The 24,208-nt window shown below is 48.1% G+C and overlaps 1 protein-coding gene and 1 long non-coding RNA gene across 5 annotated transcripts in view; one reads left to right on the plus strand and one right to left on the minus strand.

Moving 5' to 3' along the window:
- Window positions 1-24,208, minus strand: part of LOC130679623 (uncharacterized) — a 56,104-nt gene that overhangs the window by 30,244 nt on the left and 1,652 nt on the right. The window contains exon 2 of the long non-coding RNA XR_008992651.1: window positions 21,162-21,344. This is a non-coding gene — a long non-coding RNA (uncharacterized LOC130679623). The remainder of the gene's footprint in view (window positions 1-21,161; window positions 21,345-24,208) is intronic.
- The window catches only part of PAQR5 (progestin and adipoQ receptor family member 5), a 79,255-nt gene that overhangs the window by 7,615 nt on the left and 47,432 nt on the right, over window positions 1-24,208 (plus strand). For all 4 annotated transcript variants that reach the window (XR_005033956.2, XR_005033955.2, XM_057488934.1 and 1 more), the window contains exon 2: window positions 22,967-23,127. Coding sequence is in view for 2 of the 4 variants with exons in the window: in XM_057488934.1 (XP_057344917.1) it covers window positions 23,077-23,127 (51 nt within the window). In the remaining 2 variants the exon portion in view is untranslated. The remainder of the gene's footprint in view (window positions 1-22,966; window positions 23,128-24,208) is intronic.

Genomic DNA, 24,208 nt, shown 5'->3' on the forward strand with positions numbered 1-24,208 from the left:
AAGCTGTGGTGTGAAACAGTGACACAGTGGTGTTTGTGCTGGGGCTGAAGCAGGGTGTGGCTGTGAGGAGCCCGTGGAGGGGGGTATGAAGGGCCTTGGCCAGGCAGAGGAACTCAGGCTCTGAGCTGTGGGCAGTGAGATGCCCTGAAGGGGTTTTTAATCAGAAAGTGACACCGACCAACTGTCATCTTAGAAAGATGTCGCTGGCAGTGATGACACAGGTGGGGCCACAGTCTGGTGAGCAGTGGGTTTGACAGGTTGAGGAAGGGATAGGCTTGGGCCTGGTTGGCTTGAAAAGACCCCTGGACCCACCTGGGTGGAGACGAGGGGGTACAGACCTGCACAGAGGTGGGTGCTGTGGCCAAATGCAGGGGAAAGGTCTGCCATCGGTTGACACAGAGGACCCAATGGAGTGGCCTCTGCTCAGTAAGGGTCAGTCCCTGCCCTGAGCATCTCATACCAGTCCACATGTTTTCACTGTGAAGGCACTGGATGGGCAGTCTCCTGTATTTTGGACATCACAAACAATGTCCCACCCAATCACCCTTGCTTCAGTCATTTTGCAACGTAGGTGGTACATGGGATAATATCTCAAAGTGGAAGTGATGGGTCAGCAGGTATGTGCATTCATGTTTTGAAAGATATCAGCAAATTGCTGTCCATAGAATTATAAGAAGGTCCACTCCTACCAGCAGTGTATGAGTTGTAATGAGGATGCTCATTTTTCCATACCCTCTGATATAGCATGTTACCAAACTTACTAATATTTACCAGTCTGGAAGACAAAAGTTATTTCTTGATATAGTTTTAATTTATTTATTTTTTTGCTATGAATAAGGTTGAGCATGTTTTCATAGACCCAAGAGCCATTTGTATTTCCTTTTTTGTAAACATCCTGTCTATATGTTTTGCCCATGTTCTGTCGGTTAGTCTTCTTATTGAATTAGAAGTGATCTTTATATATGAGGGGAGGTAGTCTTTTGTCTGGAATATAAATTATAAGTGTTTTTTTTTCCCTGGTTGATCAAGGCAGTTTTTTCTGTTGCTGCTATTTTTTAAGAATTATGAATGCTGATGGGAGAGAGATTCCCTAGAGAGGGGGGCCTTGGCACGCACTGGGGTGAGTCCCGGATTGAGACCAGGAGGGGAAACACTGTAACAGGTGGAGGAGCTGCCGGTGCCAGGGGATTGGAGGCAACAAGTTGCGGGAGGAAAGGCAGGTAGTTGAGTTGGTCCAAGGATGGAATTTGTTAACAAGGTGTCAGAAAGTGAGAGGGGCTGAAGAACTACTGTACTAGCAAGAGTGACTGGATTAATGGGCCCTGGAAACTGAGCTGGATAAGAGCAAGTGAGCGGATGGATGTTCTGCGCTTTCTTAGATGCTGCGTTTGTCTGTTTGGCATCCGTTGATCACAGGGCCAAATTAATGGCCAAAGATTTTACATCTCCCTTGCCATCTGGAGCCCATACTTTGAAACCCCTCCTTATCTCACTCTCACACAGCAAGCTAGAGCTTCCCCTGCCCTAAATCCCCCCAGGACTAGGTAAGAGGCATCTAGGGGCAGCCCCAAAGCCTACCGGGACTGTCCAAACTAGCCAATCCTAAGCTGTTTGCCTCGCCCTGGGAACCTGCCTTTCCCGTGGAATCCCCAGGAAAGGCTGTGGTGCAGCCCTTCCCCGTGCTCCTGTTTCTGCCTTCTGACCAAGGCCTAGTGCTTCCCTGGTGGCCCCGCGTGGTACAGTGGGCCCCCTTCTCTTGGGAAATGTAAGCAGTAAGTTCTTCTTTCAATGGCATCAGCTTGTCTGTGTGTTACTCGGTCACCTGCAATAAATTAAAATCCTACAGGTACAACTGAATAACAGGGACCCTTGGACAGGGACAGTCTGTAAACTACAGGTCCCAGTGAGGCTCCAAAACTGACACCTTGTGGTTAAATCAGCCAGCTCTCAAGGCAGGCTTCCTGGAGGAGGTGGTCTGGAGGTGAGGCACAGCCTCATGGAGGGAATGGCAGGAGCGCAGACTGGGAGGCTGTGGGGAGTGCAGGGGTGGAGGGGGCAGGGATCAGAACTGGGAGGCTGGAGAAACATATATATACAATGTGGAGGTGAATCTGACCACACATGGGGAAGGAGAGGGCGATAAGGTCAAAGGTGAAGGGTGGGTCCTGTGGAAACTTTGTGAAAACAGTTTTTTAATTTCCAGGACTAATTTGACTTTGTGTTAACTACCTCTGGGGGTTCAGAATGGGGCTGTGAAGCTGCTTATGATGATGGACCTAAACAATGATGTGTCCAGCATTGCATCAGGTCCAACCGATTCTTGTTAGAACAGTAACCCCCCTTGCCCCTTACCTTTTTGATATCACCTTAACACCACCTCATCCTGGACAAACTTGACCATCTACCAGCCTCTGGTCCCTGCACCTCCCCTCTCCCGTCTGCCTGTGACGCGAGAGGTGTTTCCCCTCTGTCTCAAGTGAGCCTTTACCATCTTGGTGCTTCCTGCATCCCCTCAGGAGCCCCCCACCCCAGAGCCTCCCCCTGCAGGATCAGACGCCCATACCTGTCAGCTGGTCCTGGCCTTCCAGCGGCATTTGGATTGAGAAAAGAATTCTTGAGGACCCAAAAGTCTTCAAACATGGGGACTAGAGCAACAGTGGGGGAACAGCTGGCAGTGGTGGGAGCGGGGGGCCCAGGCCCACGCACGTCACACAGTGTCTTATCCGGGGGGCTGGAGGACTTGCCTCTTCTAATGATGTCGGCCTAGATCCCAGCCCTGTGTGTTGAAAGCCGGTCCACCCGAGTTCACAAGTGCGTGTACCCACCTGGCGGGTACACCGGCTGCCTTGCGATTTTTCTTTTATTGTTGCCTAGAGAGTTATTTACATTTTTGAGAGTGGAATTTATGGGGGCATAATCTCACATTCATCGGGTGCTTATCTGATTCCTAGGAACTCCAAACTGGGCCAGGAGCTGTGGGTCTTAGAAGTCTGTTGCCTTTGTTTTGTCTCCCCGGCAGAGACACCACGTGCTGTGTAGCCCCAGCTGCCAGTGCAGAGGAAAGGGAGGCCAGCTGGGCTGTGGTTGGCCGAGAAGCCTTCTTGAAAGAGGAGGAGCTCAAGCAGACAGTCTGGAAAATGTGGCAAAAGGGAAAGAAGGGGAATCCAGTGAGGAGGGCCCCCCATTTCTGGCATTCCACGGGCCAGCTGTCCCCAGGGTGAGGTTGGGCCTCAGGTCCCCAGGCTACCCTGAGAGTGATGGGTGCGCCACGAGGATGGGAAGGGACAGGAGGCTGCATGGTCCCCGCAGGCTCTGTCAGCAGCAGGGTGCTGTGGCGTTGCACCCTCTCTGCGGGCAGGGGAGCCCTGGGGCCCTGCTGGGTGCCTGGGGATGGGCGCAGTGACCTTGCATTTCTGTGAGGGACTGTGAGGCTCTGAAAATTCCCAGTGGGGTTTTGTTGCCTCCTGATGTATCCTTCGGGCAGGAGACGAGTGTTTTCCTGGGTCAGGGTCCTTGTGACGGGAGCAGCTTCCCGAAGGGTGCAAGGGGGATGTGGCAATTTCTGAGCTATGAGACATCCGTAGTGTATTTCTTGGGTGGTTTTTCAGTGGGCCTCCCCTCTAGAGCCTGACCCATGGCTGAAAAAGAAAATTGTAAGTGACTGAAAAAGGAAATTGTGTGGAAAGGATGAAACGGGGCTTCTCCCTGAGGCTGGGGAAGGACGTGGAGGAAGGCGACATGACTGGCCCCACCGCCTGGCCCCTCTCCCTCCCAGGCGGGCTTGGTTCCGTCTTCACGGGCCTCCCAGGCACGGCTCCCCCGAGTCCAGCACTTGCCCAGCTGCTGGAATGCCCTTAACAAGGCTGGGGGCTGCTGGGCTTACCCAGGAGTGAGCCCCCTGACGCATCTGGGCCCTGGGCCCACACCCCGCCTCTCTGCTGGAAGCACCTGTGTGCCTTTGAGGTGCCATGCCTGGGGCTTCCTGAGGAGCCTGCAGAGAGCAGCAGAGGAGGCTGAGAAGTGATTCTGGTGGTCAGGCTCCTTGGGGGCGGGCAGGGTGGGGCAGGGACACGGTCTCTGGCTGGGCCTCGCCCACCTGCCCGGTGTGCCGAGAGCACCCCTCCTTGTCTCAAGGCCTCCAGTTTCGTTCGAAGGCAGAGCACCTCGGCTGCTAAGGTGGGCCTTGTTCCATTAAAGATGGCTTTGTTCAGGCTCCCAGTTTCCCTGCTGGGGTCCTACTGGTGTGAGGAGGATGGAGCCAACCTGGGCCTCTGGGGGGTCCGTGGTTCCTGCTCTGGGTCAGCCAAAGGGTGTCACAGCCCTGGCCAGACCAAGTGGCCTTCAGCATCAGTCACCAAGCACCTGCTGGCACCGGGCAGGTATCTCCATCCCCATTTTCTCACACTGGAATGAGGAAACCGAGGCACAGGAAGGTCATGTGGCAGAGTCACCTGGGCCTCCCACGGACAGCTCAGTCACCCTTGAACCAGGGCTTTGAACTGTGTGCCCAGTGCTATCTCCCACAAACAGTTTATTATGGGCCCTGGCATAGCTGGGTTCTCTGCCCCTCGACTCCTCTCCTCCAGCTCTGACTTATCCTCTGAAGTGCTAGCTGATGCCAGTTATTGTTGAAATAAATTTGCTTTGCTCAGGGAGGAAGGTCTGGGCCTCTGTGTGAAAACTGAGAAGAAAATTTCCTTTAATAATCTCAGCTAATCTCCACGACACCTCTCCTCTCCCCAGTACAGGGGAATGTCCCTTAAGCCCTCCTGGAGGACCAAAGAAATGAATCTGTGATGGTGAAATCCCCAGCTTCGCAGTCTGAGGGACGGCCCTTGATTCACACTGCTGAGGTGGTCGCTTGTCTACCTCCTGACACAGATGCCAGCCCAGCCTGACGTCTCTGGACCAAGAAGCACAGAGACCTGCCTCCAAGCACGTTTCCACATCAGCAGTACTTGCTGCTCCGCTCTGTGCGACACTGTGGAGACGTGCTTGGGAGAGGTATTTTAAGCATGGAAATGATTTTTTTCCTTCTCACGTTTCATACAGAAGCTCAGCATTCCTATAGAGGCAAAGTGAATCCTTTTCCCCAAGAACCAGCGGCTGGTGGGGCTTTGTGGGGCAGGAAAGGATGACGAGAAGCAGGGACAGCGGCCGTCAGAACCACCCCCGGCCCCCCCAGCTGCCATCACCACCGCGGCCTGCTTGCTGATTCCACGCTGCGCCCTCTCGGGCTCCCGGGTTCTGGGCCGACCTCAGGCAGGCACGCCGAGTCCAGCCTGGAGCCTCAGGGGTGGTCTGGTGGTGAAGGCTCAAGGAAGGCATTTACAGCTTCTCTCCGTCACTGTTTACTCCTTCCCCAGCTCTGGCTGCTCGCTGTTGGGGGCCGACATAGGAAAATTCCTTCTTCCCAGTCTCCACTGCGTTTGCCTCAGTCCTTTAAAAAAGCCTGTGCTTAATAATGCTAGAATAATGACCTTGTGTCACATTTCAGCCACTGGGGCTCTGAATCCACCGCTGCATTCAAATATTGTGAAATGTGTTGTTTATGACATTGGGTTAGCAGGAAAAATACTACCCTCGTGAGGAGGATGGAGGATCCGTCTTGCGGTTTCCCTGTAGCCGGTGGCAGGACGAAGAAGAAACGTCTTCTGTCATGACAATGTCGTAATGGCAGGTGCCTGACTGAATACCTTCTGCGCCCCAAGCCCTTATGCACAGTCCTTGTCAATATAAAAGGTAGTCCCTCTGGGGAATATAAAAGGCCCCACACTGGGGCATATTGTGAAAATTCAGTGGAATGTAAAATGCCCATAAGGGGCTCAGAACAGAAAGTGCTCAAGAAATGGGATTTCAAATCAGCATCATCCCCATTGTACAGAAGAGGAAAGACTAGAGGACTCAAAGTCAGGTTGCCCTGACCCCGGGCCAGACACACATCGCGCATGTGTAACTGCGACATGGAGGCTCCTGATTGGCCGCTTGTGAGTCACACCCTTTCCCACCTGGGCCTGTGTCCTTGGCCGACCCCTGATGTCCTCTAGTCTCAGCTGAGGGTTTGGGCACCACCTGCCAGGCCCCCGCCCTGTCCGTGTGACTTCTTCCTTCTGCCAGTTCACACCTCCCTGATTCCTTGGCTGCCCCGGCCATTTCCCCCTCACCTGTGCACTGTGTTCTTTGGGTAATAATCAGGGGAAATGGTTCACCCACCCGTTTGATTGGTTAACAATTCTCCCCAGCCCTGGTGTGGGAAGCTCAGAGTTAATGATTGCCAAGGAAAGCTTCTCATGAATGCCAGTCATCTGGGGAGGAGGGAGGGCAGTCTGAGCTGGCCTGGAGGGGGGTGCACCCAGGGGCCCCATCTCAGTCTGCTCGCTGTGCCTCCTGCCCCACCAAGCCATCCTCCCACCTCTTGCTTCTGTGAGTTCAGCACCAGTATGCCAGCCCACGTCCCTGCCCTAGGCCTTTGCTTTACTGTTCCTCTCCCTGGGGGCCACCATTCCTTCCTCTTTGCCAAAGCAAGCTCTCCTTCTCTTTGGGGTTCCACTCTGAGAGCCACCTCCTCCAGGAGCCTTCCCTGACTGCTCGACTTCCTTGCTTTGGGTGGGTCCCTTCTCTGAACTCCTCCAGGCCATTAGCAGATTTTTTCTGAGTGCTCCCGTGGGGTTGGGCGCTGCAGGGTGAGGTGGGATTTTCCAGGCAGACAAGGAATGAGGGTGAGGGCGTCTTGCAGCAAAGAGGGGAGCTTGACATGATTTGGTGGTCAGATAATGGATCAGCAGAGGCTGTGTGGCCTTCATGGCACCTGTGGAACACCTGAGTGGGTGTGTCCAGGGGGCAGGCAGCCCCTTAGGGAAGCTGTTTTCTTCCCGCCTGTTGATCCCCTGCAGTTTCCTTGCTAAGTCTGTCTGTCTCCTCAGAAAGAAGGGATTCTCTTTGAGGGGAGCCATGACTTCTCAGAGCCCCTCAGCAAGGGCCAGAGTGTCAACACGTACACACTGAGGAGCAGGGAATTGAATAGAAGCTGCCCCCTCCTGCTCCTCACCTCCGCCCGCCTGTGCCGGGCCCAGGTCCTCGGGCACCTGCTCACTTTGGACTCTGAGCATCTCCTCTCCCGAGTGGATTCTAGGCCCTGTGACGTGAACAATCGCAGAAGCTCAAGGCGGTTGTCCCAGAACTGGGCCAAGCATGGGCACCACCTCTGGAGTTTGTGGCCGGGCTGATTGCCAGGCTGGCCCCCAGCACCTCTCAGAAAGCCTGAGATGGGCCCACCTTACCCACTCTGTGTTGTCAGAGAGCCCCTGGTCATTTGGGCGCCCAGCTGAGGTCGGGACTTACTGCCAGAGAGGTTTTCCTGGCCTCTGTCTCTGCCCCTGACTTCACGCCCCTCCTTAGGGTCAGCTCCCCAGACGCCACCTGGGCATTTTCCAGATGGGGAGCTCGGTGCCCTTGACAAGGGCCTTGCTTATCGGAGGCGGTCGGTGCCCCTGTGGCCTGAGCTAAAGCCTGCCTCCCAGCGGCTCTTGTGGGGGTGCCTTGGTTCTGCCCCAGGACTGCATGGCCTCCTCCTCCAGGTTGCCAGCCCTGCTTCCCCAGGATGTGGGAAGGCACCCTGCACCCCTTCTTCTCTGGGTCTCCCTCCCTGTTCCTCCTGTGGTCTGGGCTCTCTCACGGGCTGACAGCCTTATCTCAGCCTGGAAGTTTCATGTGACACTGGAAGTTTAGGAGGTGGATGGGGACAGGATTGTGCCTTTCCCGGCAGCCTGACATTTCATTGTTGGGATGAAGGGAACCCCAAGCATCAGGGCTTGTTATTCCCTGCCCATTAACCTGGCAGGGGCTTCACCCACTCCTAACCTGGGGGCAAGGACCTGCCTCCTGCAACCCCCTGGAGGCCAGGGAGTGGAGGCACCCTGGTCCCCATTGTGCAGGGCTCAGCGGCAGACCAGCCCTGAGTGGGCTCTGCTCTCACCTGGGACTGGAGTCTCAGCTGTCTCGACTCTGGCTGTGCTTTACAGTCACCTGGCAGCCCCCTCCCTCCCTGACCTTAACTGAGCGGTAGGCCCAGGCATCAGGAGGTTTTCAAGCTCCCTGGGTGGTTCTAACATCCAGAGTTGAGGCCCGCTGGGCTATTTGCCCAGCACCCACCTGTCCAGCCCTGAAAATGAGTGGAAATGGTTCCACTGGAGTTGAAAAGCCAGTGCCATCTTACTCTGTGTGTCGCATAATACTGAATAAACACTTGCTTTTTAGGAGAAGGTCTTTGAAAATTTAAATCAGTAGAAGCAGATATTTAATAATTTAAAATATAAAAATGTATATAGCATTTTATAACATCAAGTAAATGTAAATTTATAAAAATCAACTTTATAATCTGGTCGCTATTGGCAGATACACAAAAATGAAGTATTCAAAACATTAAAATCTACACACTACAGAAACACAAAATCTAGTAATGAAAAATTGAAGATGAAACTTTGATCCCTTAAAATCAAAACACATGGACAGTATCGTTATGTCACAAGAATGTATTTTCTGAAAAGTTTTCTAGAAAAAAAAAAAATTCCCTGACTCTACCCTAGCTGGGGAGTGGTGAGAAGATGTATTTGTGAGATATCTTCAAACATTTTCCACTGACTAGGCCCTTTGGCTTTTTTTCAGGGATGGCAGTGTTATTTACAAGGAGCCATAGCTTTTGTTTCTAAAGCATTTCCGGTTTGTCCTTAAGTTCTTCAGTTTTGTCTTGTTTAGATGGAGATTCTGATGCAATGTTTCCTGTATGTTTCAAAACTGTCTTGTTGATATTCCACATGTTAGAAAAGTCTGTGAACAGAGAATAATTATTCTTGCAACAAAGTTGCTTTCTCTGCTACCGTGCAACATCCGAGAAGGGCTCAAGAGCTATTTCACATTTCAGAATTTTATTTTTGGTGTTGTAATTGTCTCTTTTTTAAAACATAGCCAAAAATTGAGATATTAGCATAATAAGCTTACATGCCTGGCCTCAGCGATGATTAACTCATGGCCAATGTCCTTCAGTCTCTACCCTTGCCCACCACCCCTGCTCCCAACAGGATTCCATTGAGATTGATCCAGATGGCATATCGTTTCATCTGTAGTCGCTTCAGTATACATCTCTCAACCAAAAGGGCCCTTAAAAAACATAACCGTAGTATAACATACTCTTATTGCATCTTAAGAATTGATCATTTCTCATTACCATAAAATATCCAGTATTTAGGTTTCTTCAATTGCCTCATACATTTTTTTTATAGCCAGTTAGCAATTTCACATCTTAAAAATTCTGAGAAATATTTTGGACCAAGGAAAATACAGCATTTTGGCACTGAAGTGCAGGATTCGTGAACAGAGCATGGCAACCACTGGCTGGAAGGTTCTAGACAAATGTGCTAGGCCCTGCCCCTAGGGTTCAGAGTTCAGTGAGCAGCAGAAGTCATTCAGCAAACCCGCTTCATTCAACAGTAACACTCAGAGACAGCAGTGAACCAGATGGACTTGGCCAGTTTTGACCTGAGGGGAACCAAGGCACTAGTATTTCACTGTGAAGTTTGCAAACGGGATGGTAGAGATCCTGGCAAGTGATACTTGAGTTTAACCTTGGCGAATGCGTAGAATTTCAACAAGAAGAAAAAGTGGAGGAAGAGGTATCTTATCCCGTGTAAACCGCAGGTGCAAAGGCATGGAGGTGCAAAAGCCCCTGGGGTGTTCAAGAGCAGAGATGAATAATGGGGAGTGGGCATATGGCGAGACTGGTGGGAGGGGAGCCTGGGGCTTGAGGATATGCTGAGAAGCCGGGCTTCTGGGGCCTTCCAGAGGAGACTCCACAGTTTGCGGTGGAGTTGTGGACCGTGAGTCAGGAGGGCAGAGCCTTGCGGGAGCCACGAGGAGTTACTGGGATTTCCAAGCCCTTCCTGGAGCCCTGCATCCACTAGACCAGGAGACTTGCGGGGCAAGACTACGTCTGCCTCGATCTGCATGTATCTCCAGGGCTAGTGCTGTGCCTGGCATACAGACTGTGCTCACATGGGTCTGTTGATTGATGACCATCCAAGCAACCTGTGCAGAGCGCAGCTGCTCAGCTGACCACCACCATGGGCATGCCAGAGGGAGCAGGCCCCTGTGGGCCTTTGGCTTGGGGAAATGGGGTGGCTTTTCGAAAATGTGTGAGCTATTTGGCTTTAGGATCTGGGCCCCAGTTACCGTGAATGGAGGACTTCAAAGCCAGTGCCTCTGGGTCGGCAGTCAGAATGGGCACGTGGAGGAAGGCTCAGAGACAAGCTTCTCAGGTGGGCCTAGGAGGAAATGCCAACATATGCAGACTCTAGGTTGACTCACATAGCTGATTTCTCCAAGACTGGCCAAGTGTTGGAGGACTCATTCATTTTCTTTTAATAGCATTGTTGCTTTGGTTAAAATATATATATATATATATATATATATATATATATATATATATATATATATAATATACATTATTGTAATAATGCACATTGTGTATTATTGTGGGCAAACTCTAGTGTTACAGAAAGTAGAAGGAAGAGAGTAAAGCAAATCCCTAGAGCCAACCACTGCTGTCTAGAGAGAACCGCTGTGAACACTTTGGGGAATGTCCTTCCAAACATTTTTCTGTCCATAAATATAAGCAGTTAAGTGTAGCACCATGTTATATAGATGGTGTTACAAGATTTATGCTGTTCCATAACCCACCTTTTTCATTTAACAACATGTCATGGTACCATTTCCTGTCAGTCACCACAGATCTGTAACATTTTTAATAGCTGCACAGTGAGATTTTACATGGATGTACCATAACTTACCCAGCCAGCAATCTACTGCCAGAAATTTGGATTGCCTCCAATTTTTCTCTGCAATGTGCTAAAGAATATCATTCAACAGGTACCAAGTGTGCTATAATTGCCTAGTGATAAATATCTGGAATAGCTGAGATAGCTGAACAAAAGAAAGGTTTGGTTCACTTGCTGAGTCCTAGAGCCAAGCCCGGAAGTCACCATGGCAACCCTCCTGGCAGGTGGAGTGCCCATTAGCCTCAGCTCCAGCCCGAGAGGTGGGTCAGAGCTGAAGGGGAAACAGTCTGTTCTCAAGCAAAATTATAAACCAAGGGCAGAAGGAACATGAGAATGCATTTATGTAGAACTGAGATGGTTTAGGATGCAATGGTGACAGTAGCCCCCATTTATTGAGTGCTTGCTGTCGGGTAGATACCATGGTTTTGCATTCTCACAAGAGGCATTGATAGATTTATTTTCCTCATTTAACTGATAAGAAAAAGCAAATGGGAGAGATCAGGTGATCTGGGCAATGGCACAGAGTAAGTGATAGAGGCAGGATTTGACACTGTCCTGCAGCCACAACTCACAATTCCTTTTACCCTACCTAGTCACCGGCTTCTCTCCCGTCACCACCCCGGAGACCTCCAGTCCTGACTCCCACCCCTCGTGCATTCTCCCACGGCATTCAGCCGGAATGCACGGAATCTTCAGTGGACAATTCTCCAGGCTCCCCTTGGCCGCTGCCCCTCCGTACCCCGTCACCTCCCTGCTGAACAACGGCCAGCTCCCTGAACGTTTCTACTCTTGTACTCCATGCCGTGGCCCCGGCTGCGCGTCCACGTAGAATGCCCGCATCTTCCGTGGCTGCTACACTCCCATGTGTTCTTCGAGACTCGCTCAAGCTTCATTTCTTCCGGGTCTTTCCTGCCTCCCTAGGGTGATGCCCTGCCTCTGTGTTCCCCGTGAAGTGTCTGGTTCTGACCACTGTGTGTTTTGTGTCAGTTGTTCGCTCCAACCTCCTGCACTAGAACGTGAGCTCTGAGGGACGGATTGGTCCTGTCTGTTTCTCCATCCCATATCCCACCATAGCCTTGGCCACATAGCAGGCATTCAGTAAAGCTGTGCTGAATGGGTGACTAAATGATTGCATATATTCCCCTCCACCCTCCATTTCTGCTCCCAGCCCCCAGGGGAAGGAGGGAGGGCACAGGGAGACCCAAGCGAATCGGACAAGCACCCTGCCTACCAGGGGCACTCCCTGCCTCCCTGCCTCTCACCTGGCTGGTTCCACAACACCTGCCCCACCCTCCATCCTCCGTAAGCCCAGCTCACCCCTTCCTTTCACCACAATTGCTGCCTTGCCCTGTCAGGGAACCCAATGTCCCGGGCAAACTCCTTTTTTTTTTTGTATCATTAATGTACAATTACTTGCACCACATTATGGTTACTAGAGTCCCACTATTATCAAGTCCCCACCACATACCCCATTGCAGTCACTGTCCATCAGCATAGTAAGATGCTACAGAATCGTTACTTGTCTTCTCGGTGTATATTGCCTTTCCGGTGTCTCCCCACCCCTACATTATGTGTGCTAATCGTAATGCCCCCTTTCCCCCCTCATCCCTCCCTTCCCACCCATCCTCTCCAGTCCCTTTCCCTTTGGTAACTGTTAGTCCATTCGTGGGTTCTGTGATTCTGCTGCTATTTTGTTCCTTCAGTTTTTGCTTTGTTTCTTATACTCCACAGATGAGTGAAATCATTTGATACTTGTCTTTTCTCCGCCTGGCTTATTTCACTGAGCATAATGCCCTCTAGCTCCATCCATGTTGTTGCAAATGGTAGGATTTGTTTTCTTCTTATGGCTCAATAATATTCCATTGTGTATACATACCACATCTTCTTTATCCATTCATCTACTGATGGACACTTAGGTTGCTTCCATTTCCTGGCTATTGTAAATAGTGCTGCGATAAACATAGAGGTGCATCTGTCTTTTTCAAACTGGGCTCCTGCATCCTTAGGGTAAATTCCTAGGAGTGGAATTCCTGGGTCAAATAGTGTTTCTATTTTGAGTTTTTTGAGGAGCCTCCATACTGCTTTCCATAATGGTTGAACTAATTTGCATTCCCACCAGCAGTGTAGGAGGGTTCCCCTTTCTCCACAGCCTCACCAACATTTGTTGTTGTTTGTCTTTTGGATGTTGGCCATCCTAACAGGTGTGAGGTGACATCTCATTGTGGTTTTAATTTGCATTTCTCTGATGATTAGCCATGTGGAGCGTCTTTTCATGTGTCTGTTGGCCATCTGAATTTCTTCTTTGGAGAATTGTCTGTTCAGCTCCTCTGTGCATTTTTTAATTGGCTTATTTGCTTTTTGTTTGTTGAGCTGCATGATCTCTTTATATAATTTGGATGTCAACTGCTTATCAGATATGTCATTTATGAATATATTCTCCCACACTGTAGGATGTCTTTTTGTTCTACTGATGGTATCCTTTGCTGTACAGAAGCTTTTCAGTTTGATATAGTCTCACTTGTTCATTTTTGCTTTTGTTTCCCTTACCTGGGGAGATATGTTCATGAAGAAGTTGCTCATGTTTATGTCCAAGAGATTTTTGCCTGTATTTTTTTCTAAGAGTTTTATGGTTTCATGACTTATATTCAGGTCTTTGATCCATTTTGAGTTTACTTTTGTGTATGGGGTTAGACAATAATCCAGTTTCATTCTCTTACATGTAGCTGTCCAGTTTTGCCAACACCAGCTGTTGAAGAGGCTGTCATTTCCCCATTGTATGTCCATGGCTCCTTTATCATATATTAATTGACCATATATGCTTGGGTTTATATCTGGGCTCTCTAGTCTGTTCCACTGGTCTATGGGTCTGTTCTTGTGCCAGTACCAAATTGTCTTAATTACTGTGGCTTTGTAGTAGAGCTTGAAGTTGGGGAGCGAGATCCCCCCCTGCTTTATTCTTCCTTCTCAGGATTGCTTTGGCTATTTGGGGTCCTTTGTGGTTCCATATGAATTTTAGAACTATTTGCTCTAGTTCACTGAAGAATGCTATAGGTGTTTTGATAGGGTTGCATTGAATCTGTAGATTGCTTTAGGAAGGATGGCCATTTTGACAATATTAATTCTTCCTACCAGGCAAACTCTTATATCACTGCTCCCCCTTCCCTGAATCTGTCTGTGTTGCCCCGTCAGTCCCATGAACTTGACTTTTTCTCACCCCTTGAGTCCTCTGTGCTTCTCTCCCTTGGGGGACCACAAGTGCTGTGAAAGTCACCTCTCTCTGCCTGTAGCCTTGACTCCTCCTCCAAGACGTGGTCACATATTATTAAACTGCAAATTTGTGGACCTCAAACTCAACTTCACTGAAAACTGTGCTGGTCTGGCTCCCTTCCTTCATGGTGTTGCCGTATCTTGGACCCTGGGAGATGGCATTCTTAGCCCCCTGCTCTCCCTGTTGTCAATCACCTGACTTTTATCACCAGGGTGCCCAACACAGGGCTTCCTGCCAGCCTGGCAGGAGCGTGGGGTCCAGGTGCTGCCACGAACTGAGAGCGCTGACCCTGCTGACCCCGAGCCTGGAGCAGCAGGGGTCATCATATGCCAATTTGACACAGAGTGTACGTCCTCAAATTTGTCAAGAGAAGCTGGGGTCCAGGTTTTTATTTTATGTGAGGTCCCTTGATTTTTTTAAATGTTGGCCTAGTTCTTCTTTTCCTCTCTCTTAACAGACTTATTTTTTTTAGAGTAGTTTTAAATTTTTAGAAAAACTTTGCAGAAGGTACAGAGAGGGCCCGATGCCCCCTTCTCTGCCACCAGCTTCCCTTAGGGTTAATGTCTTCCATTAGTGTACAACTGGCTACAGTTGATGAGCCCGTATTGATACATTATTGTTAACCAGTAGTCACTCTTTGTGTTGTACATTCTATGGGCTTTTACAAGAGCATAAGAGCACAGTCAGGTGACCACCATTACTGTATTGCGCCAGTTACTGTTTTTCTCATGCCACTTGTTTTTGAAACACTTTAGAAGCCAACAGTCTCTGCTCCCCACATGCTTTCATCTCACTCTGCCCATCTTTTACATTTTCTTTACCCCACCCCACATGCAACCCCTCTCAGCAATCTGTACTCCTTGGAACTTCCTAACCCTGGATGTGGACACCCCCTGTCTACCAGACCGGAAGCTCCTTGAGGTGATCAGAGAGATCGAGAACTCTGCCTCCTCGGTGCCCGGGCAGGTGTGAGCGCTCTGGGCACTCTGTGCCGTGTGAGTGCCCGCACATGTGCTGGCTCTGGGGCTTCCAGCAAAAATGTTTCGGGGGTGTCGTTGACAACAGGCAGGGAGAGTGTGTCAAGTGACAGAGACCTAGGCAAGTCTCAGGTTTCAGTGGCAGCAGGGAGGGGAGAGGAGCTGTTGCAGCAAGTACAGCTGTAGACAGGGAGGAGTCAAGGACAGACACAGCCTTGGGTGGCAGGACTGACTGCAGGTCTCTGGGGCCAAGGGAAGGAGGCCTGAAGCCCTCATGAGTGGGATGAGTGCCCCTGCAAAAGAGGCCCCAGAGAGTTCCCTCCCCTCTTCACCATGGGGAGAAGGGGCGGGAAGTGGGCAGTCTGAGACCCAGAAGCCTTCACCAGAACCTGACCGTGCTGGCGCCCTGATATCGGACTGTGAGAAATTAAAGTTTGTCATTTATAAGGCACCCAGTCTATGGTATTTTATTATATCAGCTTGAATGGACTAAGACAATGTTTCTATACTGATGGTTTATATTTTTCTGGAAGATTTGGAGAAAATAAATTTTTATATTAATACAAACATAACTAAGTTACAGGACAGACTATAAAATTCACATGCTTTTATTACGGTGTTTTTTATTGTGGTAAAAAGTGTATAACATAAAATTTACCATTTTAATCATGTTCAAGTGTACAATTGAATGATGTTAAATATATCCACAATGTTGTGCAACCATCATTACTGTACATTTCTAGAAAGTTTCGTCATCCCAAACAGAAACTTTGTACCCATTGAACAGTTGCTTCTTATTCCTTCCTCCCCATACCCTCTATTCTGTTTTCTGTCTCTCTGAATTTGCCTATTCTCAGTACCTCCTGTCAGAGGAATCGGACGGTATTTGTCCTTTTGTGACTACCTTATTTGACTTAACATAGTGTTTTCAAGGTTCATCCATGTTATAATATGCATCAGAATTTCATTCTTTTGAAGGTTGAATAATATTCTATTGTATGTATGTATCACATTTAGTTCATCTCGTCACCTGCTGGCAGACATTTGGGTTCTTTCTACCTTTTGATTATGAAGAATAATGCTGCCGGAACACGGGTGCACAGGCATCTGTTCTGGCCCTGCTTTCTATTCCTTTGGGTATATATATATCAGGCGGTAATTCTATGGTGAACTCTTTGAAGAGCCACCATAATGGTTTCCACACTGGTTGTGCCATTTTATAATCCCACCAGCAATACACAAGTATCCAATTTATACACATCCTCATCAACACCTGTTCTTTTTTTCTTTCTTTTTGATAATAGTTATCCTAATAGTGTAAGGTGCTGTCTCACTGTAGTTTTGATTTTCATTTCTCTAATGCCTAGTGATGATAAGCATCTTTCCCTGTGCTTTTTGGCCATTTGTATATTTCCTTGGAGAAAAGTCTATTGAAGTCCTTTGCCCATTTTTGAATTGGGTTTTGGTTGTTGTTGAGTTGTAGGAGTTCTTTATATATTCTGGATATTAACCTCATCAGATACATGGTTTGTATTCTATGGGCTGTCTTGCCACTCTCTTGATAGTATCCTTTATGCACAAAAATTTTAATTTTTGCCTGTGTTTTTAAGGTAAAACAGGAGTCTGAAGGAGGCTTGGGGCTGCTCCTAGACTCTGCCCACCTTTCCCATTTTCCCACTACAAGTTCAGCCCTCTGTGGTGGTGAAGACCCTTTGGTGATGCTCTGTGCCATTATCTGTTTAATGTGAAGGAGATCTGGGCAGGAGCCCCAGAGGAGGGAGAGGATCTGTGCAACTCTGATGCCAGTGCCTGCACTCTCTGTTCTCGGCCAGCTTGACTTGAGCCTAGTCAGCAGGTGCTCTTTAGCCAGTAGCTCCTGCTACAACCAGGAAGCTGGGGACCTACTGGGATCAGTCAGTGGTCAGACCACTCTGATACCTGCCAGCCCAGGACTGCCCCACAGCACGGGCAGGAAGGTGATGCTAGCTGCCTCTTCAATCTCTCCACTGGCTTCTCACACTGGTAACTCCCTCTGTTCACATTGCTTCTTTGGCTCAAAAGTATGAACTCTTGTCTGAAATGCCATCAGTGAAATTCATGCATCCAGTGGTAACTTGGAAAGATGACCTTTCAGGGGCTACCTGATCTCATGTTCCCAGTATTGTAAAGGCAACATGGGAAAAATTCCTACCAAACAGCATTCTTTGTTTTTGCTATATATTCCCAGCTATGAGTTTTTTGTTTTCTAACCTAATTTTTCAGAAAAGAAGAAATGGCGTTATAGTTGGGTCCAATCCAGAGTTTTTTATATTCAGGGTCTTTCCATTCCTTTATTTTTGAATAATCGGTGGCTTTCCGGGCTGTCTGGGGAAGGACTCTGTTACCTGAATCTCTCCCCATCAATGCTTGCCTGCGATTCTTTCAGAAGGCACCTGACACATGCAGGCAACTTAGAGAGAGACTGAAAGAGAGAGAGGTTTAAAAAAAATGCAGTCGAGATTGAGATTTATTCCCAGGAATAGGGTCTCAAGGCTGCAAGTACTGGTTTTATCTGTGAGACTTCAGTGGCCCCTGTAAAGAGCAGAGTGGTAAGCCACTGCAAAATGACTTAGCCAATCAGCCATTTACAAGTACTGTTTTTCATCAATTCCTATGTGCTTTAAAAAAAAAACATTTTAATAGCTCTGAAATCAAGATTCATTTCGAATCAGTGATGTCTCACGATTATAATTAGTAGCATTTTTTTTTTTCCTGTCTTACTGGAACACAAAATGGTGGTGTAACTTCCAGCTGAGAGTGTCTGGAGTTGGTTGAAACACAGCCTTGGGAGCGATCAGTTTAGAGGTGAGGGCTAGAGGACACCCCCCAGCCTCACCACCAGGTGGCGCAGTGCAGCACAGGTCTCAGGCTGAGTTCTATGCTCATACACGATTTTTAGCAAGCAGGCACACAGGTGGTACAATGACCTGTTCTGTCGGCACGTGGAGTCCCAGCAGTCGGCCCTTTTAGGGACTCTTCGGTGCATCTTTCCTGAAAGTTCATGTGAGGTTGATGTGACCGTTGTCTCGTGCGTCAGCTGAACTTCTTTTTGGTTTCAAGCCTCCCGAATCCTCCCTAAAGGGCTCATCTGGACTCATTCGGAGGGGCGGCCGCTCTGGGGCATCCTGCAGCTGTTCCTGCTCAGGAGAGGGGGGGCACCTGCGCAGTAGTTCCCACCAAGTCACAAGCTCTAATTCCACTAATTTCCCCAGTGACACAGCTTCCACTGGCTAGTCAGCAAGTCCTCTGGTGTTGATAAAAAAATAACCCCAACTGAACCAAATTTGTGGCCTCTGGAGAGCGAGTTATGTTTAGTCTTTCAAGTGCTAATGAACCACCACCCGAGGGGTCTGGGTCAAAACTAACATTTTCCTTTTCCACTGTGTGAAGTGTTTGAAGGCAAGTTGCAGGAAGTGTAATAATAGCAAATGAATACTTGTGACTTGGGAAACATTTTTTTTAGCAGCAGCATTAAACACAGCTTCAAAAAGCACAGATTTCAAATAATTTCAATGGAAACAAGAATATTCTTCACTTAAACTGCATTAGTGGCTCCAGAAAGTGGCTGTAGTTATGAAGATACTGTGGTTGAAGATGCATATGAAGATTTTGAATACACCTACGTGTGTGAAATATGAGTGGATAAACAATATTTTAAACTTAGTATGTTGGCTCTAGCAAGGGATTCTAAATAGGTATGGTGAGCCAAATTAACCAACTAATGTTATAAAGAGACTGTGTACCAGGTCATTCGCATCCCTGGGAGTTATCGCAAAAAAAGTCAGACATTTTTTTTGTACCTTCTCATTTGGAAAATAGCCTACCAGCTGGTAGTCAGTCACTTTATATGCAGACAGACTCAGTTGTGAGGTTTGCTGGCCGCGTCCTTCAAGGCCTGGGATACGCAGTATGGGCTGAAGTTTACTGGGAGAGGGGCCTCCAGGAATATGGATGAGCACCAGCCTGAGAGGGGGTTGAGGTAGGCAGGGGCAAATTTCACCCCTTATTAATTTTGGTTGGTCTTAAATGTGAGAGGACTAGCCTGGAAGTTCCTGATGGTGCCTTTCTTGTTTTGATTTGTCCTTTTTTAGGGCGATTTCAGGAAAACTCAGTAGGTCCTGAAGAGTGTGTTACAGCCCATTTCCCTTTTCTAGCTGATTTAAAACATTTTTAAGCTGCGGAGCCCTCTTTTAAGTGAAATCTTATATAGAACACCAATATACTTTTGGAGTAGGAGCAAAGCTTCCTGTCGTGTTTTGATTTCGAACTCTCCAAAACCTTTTGTTTCATTCAGTCTTGTTCCCAGACTTCTGCGCAGAGAGCGAACAAACCAGGCTGCTGACTGAAATACTGGAAGAGACACGCTGGGTTTTACATTGTTGGTGAAATTAAGAGCTTGGCTTGTGATGGAAAGAAACTAAGAAGACCCATGAATTCATTTTATGTTTGGTTATATCTGAGACGATTAGCAATGGACACAATTTATGAATCATCAGCCATCCTTTGTGACTTCCCATGATCATCCCTGGATACTTACACAGTTTAGACAAATGTAAAGGTTTACATTTTCAATGCAAGATAGCGACATACTAACAGGAAAACGTGCCACAAGAAACCACCCGAAGCAGCAAGGTCAGGTTCGGGCCCATCTCAGAGTCTGTCGCAACCTGATGATCGACATACAGGATCCTTGTTTAGCATCCAGGTTGTAAGCATCACTGTAAACATCAGTGTTTTCCATCTTCTCTCAGTAGCAAAGAGAAGTTGAGTCCTAGGGCTGCACGCTAGGACTTAATCCCTTTAGTCAAAGTCAATTCTCTTAAAAGGAGATTTTATGAAACCAGAAATCAAATCCTAGCTCTTTCACCTACTAGCTGTGTGATTTCAGGCAAGCCCCTTAACTTTTCAACACCTCAGTTTTCCTGCCTGCAAAATATAAAATTGATTTTCCTATCTGAAAATTAATAGTGATAGAAAGTGTAGGTGGGACCCTCACTTTATGGCAGGACCAATACATGGGTTCTCTGTTAATCATAAAAATAACCCTTTGAAGAAGATTCTGCTGTTTCCATTTTACAGATGGGGAAACTGAGACGTGCTCAGGGTTGCACAGGAAATGGTGAACCAGTCTTTGAACCCCAGCGGCTTGAATCCAGCCCCCAGGCCCTAAGGGCTCTGCCTCACTTCCTGAGTTGGCTGAGATGAGGCAGGCGGGCAGGGTAACCAGCACAGGCTTGGTACACAACGGGCGAGCTTCCTCTTCTCGGGGTAACTTGTACTGGTTAGTCTGGTGCATATCGTCTCATCTCTTTACTTACATATATTTTTGGGGACAGTGACTCTTATTCATCTTTTTTTCCTGTGCAACAAAGGAATAGAATGGTACGGAGGAAGCCTACTTCCCTCTATTCTGTGTGCCACAAACCTACACAATTTTTATGCCTGTTTAATCCCCACAGTGAATAATCTGCCTTATATTTAGCCCTTACCAACCACATGATAAAAATTTAGTGAGCAGTGGCTGACTGACAAATGGATGAGCATATACTACTTTCATTAGCCCTTGTTATTGGTGTGCAGTCTGGTCATCCCAGCTCAGCCGTGTGTGCTGTGAGAGTGAGGGGCCATTTCTTTTCTCTCTCTCACCCATGACATTGAGTTGACTCCAGGGAGCACCAGAGGAGGAAGGTGGGTAGTTCTGCAGAGACAGCTTTGGTCCCATTATTTGAGGTTTTTCTGGTGTGCTTCGTTCCCCCCAGTGCTGAACCTTCCCCTCATGTCCTGCCAGAGGGTGAATTGGTGGTGCTTCTGGGAGTGTAAGAGGCTTGGTGATTCAGACCTGGAAAACCACGAGAACCAGAGTGTGCCTGCCGTGGCCCACTCACGTCAGGGTTGTTTGTTTGCAAAGTATTAACTTGTACTTTTTAAACTGGGTAAAATGTACGTGTGCTTTAAAAATAGTATTTTCTAATCAAATGAATAATAATATCTGACTTGATTGTTTATAGTTCATAATGTGTGATCAAAACCAAAAGTTTCTGTCATGACTGCCCTTGCACTGTTCACCATGTAAGAACTTGTTCGTTATGCTTCAGAAGATTGGAGACTGTTGAGAATTAGGCTTGGGGTTGATTAATGATTGTGCATTGAGTCCCCTATACAGAATTTTATTGTTAACAACCATTTGATCAATAAATATGAGAGATGCCCTCTCAAAAAAAATAGTATTTTCTTTATTCCCTGTAATTTGGGATATTACTTAACTTTTATTGTGGTAAAGTATCCACAACATAAAGGATATCATTTTAACCCTTTTCAAGGGTGCAATTGAATGGCGTTAAATATATTCACCATGTTGTGCAACCATCATCACTCTGCATTTCTAGAAAGTTCTCATCATACCAGACAGAAACTTTGTACCCATTAAACTGCTGTTCCCCATTGCTTCCTCCCCATACCCTCTCTTCTATTTTCTGTCTCTGTGAATTTGCCTATTCTTGGTACCTCCTGCCAGTGGAATCATATAGTATTTGTTCTTTTGTGACTACCTTTTCTCACTTAACATGTTTTCAAAGTTCATCCATGTTACAACATGCATCAGAATGTCATTCCTTTTTAAGGTTGAATAATATTCCATTGGATGTGTAGACCACATTTTATTTGTCTCTTCGTTTACCTGTTCACCTGCTGATGGACACTTCGGTTGTTCCCACCTTTGACTGTTGTGAATAATGCTCACATCAGTGTTTTTAAGAAAGAAGCAAATTTATGACCATGAAACATTAATGTATTTTTGCTACATAGTTCCCTAGCTCATAGAACATAAAGAACTATAATAAGCAAAAGTATAAACAAACCACAAGAACAAAAACACACTTCAAATGCAGAGGATGAAGAGCATTGCTTTCATGAACAGCATTAAATGAGCATTTGCAAAAGGCCCAGGATGAAGCTAGTGTGCAGCCTGATTTCCCAGGCATCCTAGGAGGGTCTTCCCAGTGGAAGGGGGACGAGGCCTAGAAAGGTACCCTTGTCTGCAGGCAGATACGGTTGGTGCCATGGGAGGTACTGGAAGGTCTTTGGGCCTTTTGAGGCAGGGACTGAACCCCTCTGGGAGGCTGCGCTGAGGAGGTGGCAGATTTTGGCCCAGTGATAATGAAGTAGAGGGGGCATGGACTTATGGTAAATTCCTAACTCAAAAAAAAAATTCTTTTTTGCTAAACTCAGCTTATATATTGTTTGCGTCCTGGACCTGTCCTGAGGGCTTTGGGCCTCTCTGTTCTCATTACTCTAAGCTGTGAAGCAGTCTTAGGCCTGCATTTAAACAACCCTGTTATTCCAGTTTGCTCTGTCTCCAGCAGGTGCCTTGAATTTGCTTGCTCTCAGTCAGCCTTCTGGAAGGACTGCTTCTCTCTGGGTGATTGGGAGCCCACCTCTCAGTCCTCTTCAGCCCACAGTGTGGACACAGACTTGGGATCACACTGTCTGCCCAGGGGTGGCACGCTGTGAGGTGGAGAGTGAACAGCACCAGCCCACCCCTAGCTGTGCAAACTTTAGGAACTTACTCCACTCCCCTGACCCTCATGGGTCACATGAAGGGGCTGGGTGACCTCCATGGCCCTTTCCAGCTCTACAATTATGATTGCCCATATTATGATTTAATTATCTTCTTCCAGCACTTTTGGAGTACATGACTCAGCAGTCTGATCGTTTTTGCTGTTGCTTTTAAGGAAGCCTGAATATTTTGCCGTCACAAGCTAGTGTGTGTTCCACAGCTGAACAGTTTTGACAGTCCTGACCCAGCTGGACTTAGGCCGAGACTGACCAGATCTCTCTGCATTGTCCTCTTTCAGGGAAGCAGCCTGGGCACTGGCTGGCCAGAGGCATCCCAGGCCATGTCAGAACTTTGAGCCTGGTGAGAGGCAGCAGCTCTCACCCCCTGGCGTTCCTGCCTGACTTCAAGATGCTGAGCCTGAAGCTCCCCAGGTTGTTCAGCATTGACCAGATGCCCGAGGTATGTGCTTTTCCACCAAAGCCTGAGTTCCATGCTGACCTGCGGGCATGGCCTCTGTTATAGCCACTCCTCTGTCTTCAACCAGTCTGTTCTGCAAAGGCGTTTCTCTTCACGGAGGCTCTCTCAGACTCCCTTGGGGAGTTAGAACCCCCTGTTTCCTCCACCTACCCCAAAACTGGAAATGGAAGTGATCCTGAAACTGTGAGGTCATCACCCTTCCCTGTGACATTTGTATTTTATCCCAAGCAGTCATTATTGAGTGAGATTACAGGTTCTGGCCGAGGAGATGAAGCTCCCAGCACCTGGCTGGGTGGAACTTGCTTTCTGGACCCTCCCACAGGTGCTTGGACGCAGCCAGGGACCACGTCACCTGGGGTGTGGCTTTGTTGTCCTCACTTGCAGGGGGCCCAGGCCAGGCGTGGTGACGAGAGGAGCTGTTGAGGGGGCCTTAGCCCTGACCCTTAATGGACTCCTGGGCCTGAGAAAGCATGTGCAGCCATCCTGAAACGCCTGGTACTCATTGACAATCTGCATTTTTAATAAGTGTTAGGTGAGGCCATTCTGCTTGTGAGCTGTGGCAAGCCAGTGCCTCCCTCTCTCTCCCTTGCAAAGAAAACATCATTTCGTGACACCCTGTTCTGGTGTGAAATCTCCTTCCTTTCTGACAGAAGAGAGTAAGTGTTATTTCATGGTGGGAAGTTTCATCTGGAGGATGTCACAGATGGAGGGGAGAGCCCTTTTGCACTCAGCCGACTGCCAAGCACTTACGACTTTCCCCAGAAAAATAAATCCTCAACAATCTTGTGTCATGTGGGGAAGATTAAGAGGAGAGGAACTGCCCAACCCTCTGCCTAAAAGCCATAAAGCTGGGTGGTTCCAGCAAGACAGGCTGAGGGAAAATCCGAAGCGATGCTGAGCTTTTTGGCAGGAAGAGATGAGGAAAGCAGCAGGTAACAGAAATTAAAAATGAGGGTGGGTGCCTTGGATGCTGTTGACAGAGAGCCTGCCTCCATCCTCAGGCGGCCCTAAATGTCTCCTCTGTGTTTCACTAGTTGATTCTACCCACAAAACACAAGTGGCT

The sequence above is a fragment of the Manis pentadactyla genome, chromosome 11 (assembly GCF_030020395.1).
Source record: "Manis pentadactyla isolate mManPen7 chromosome 11, mManPen7.hap1, whole genome shotgun sequence".
NCBI classification, from domain to species: Eukaryota; Metazoa; Chordata; class Mammalia; order Pholidota; family Manidae; genus Manis; species Manis pentadactyla.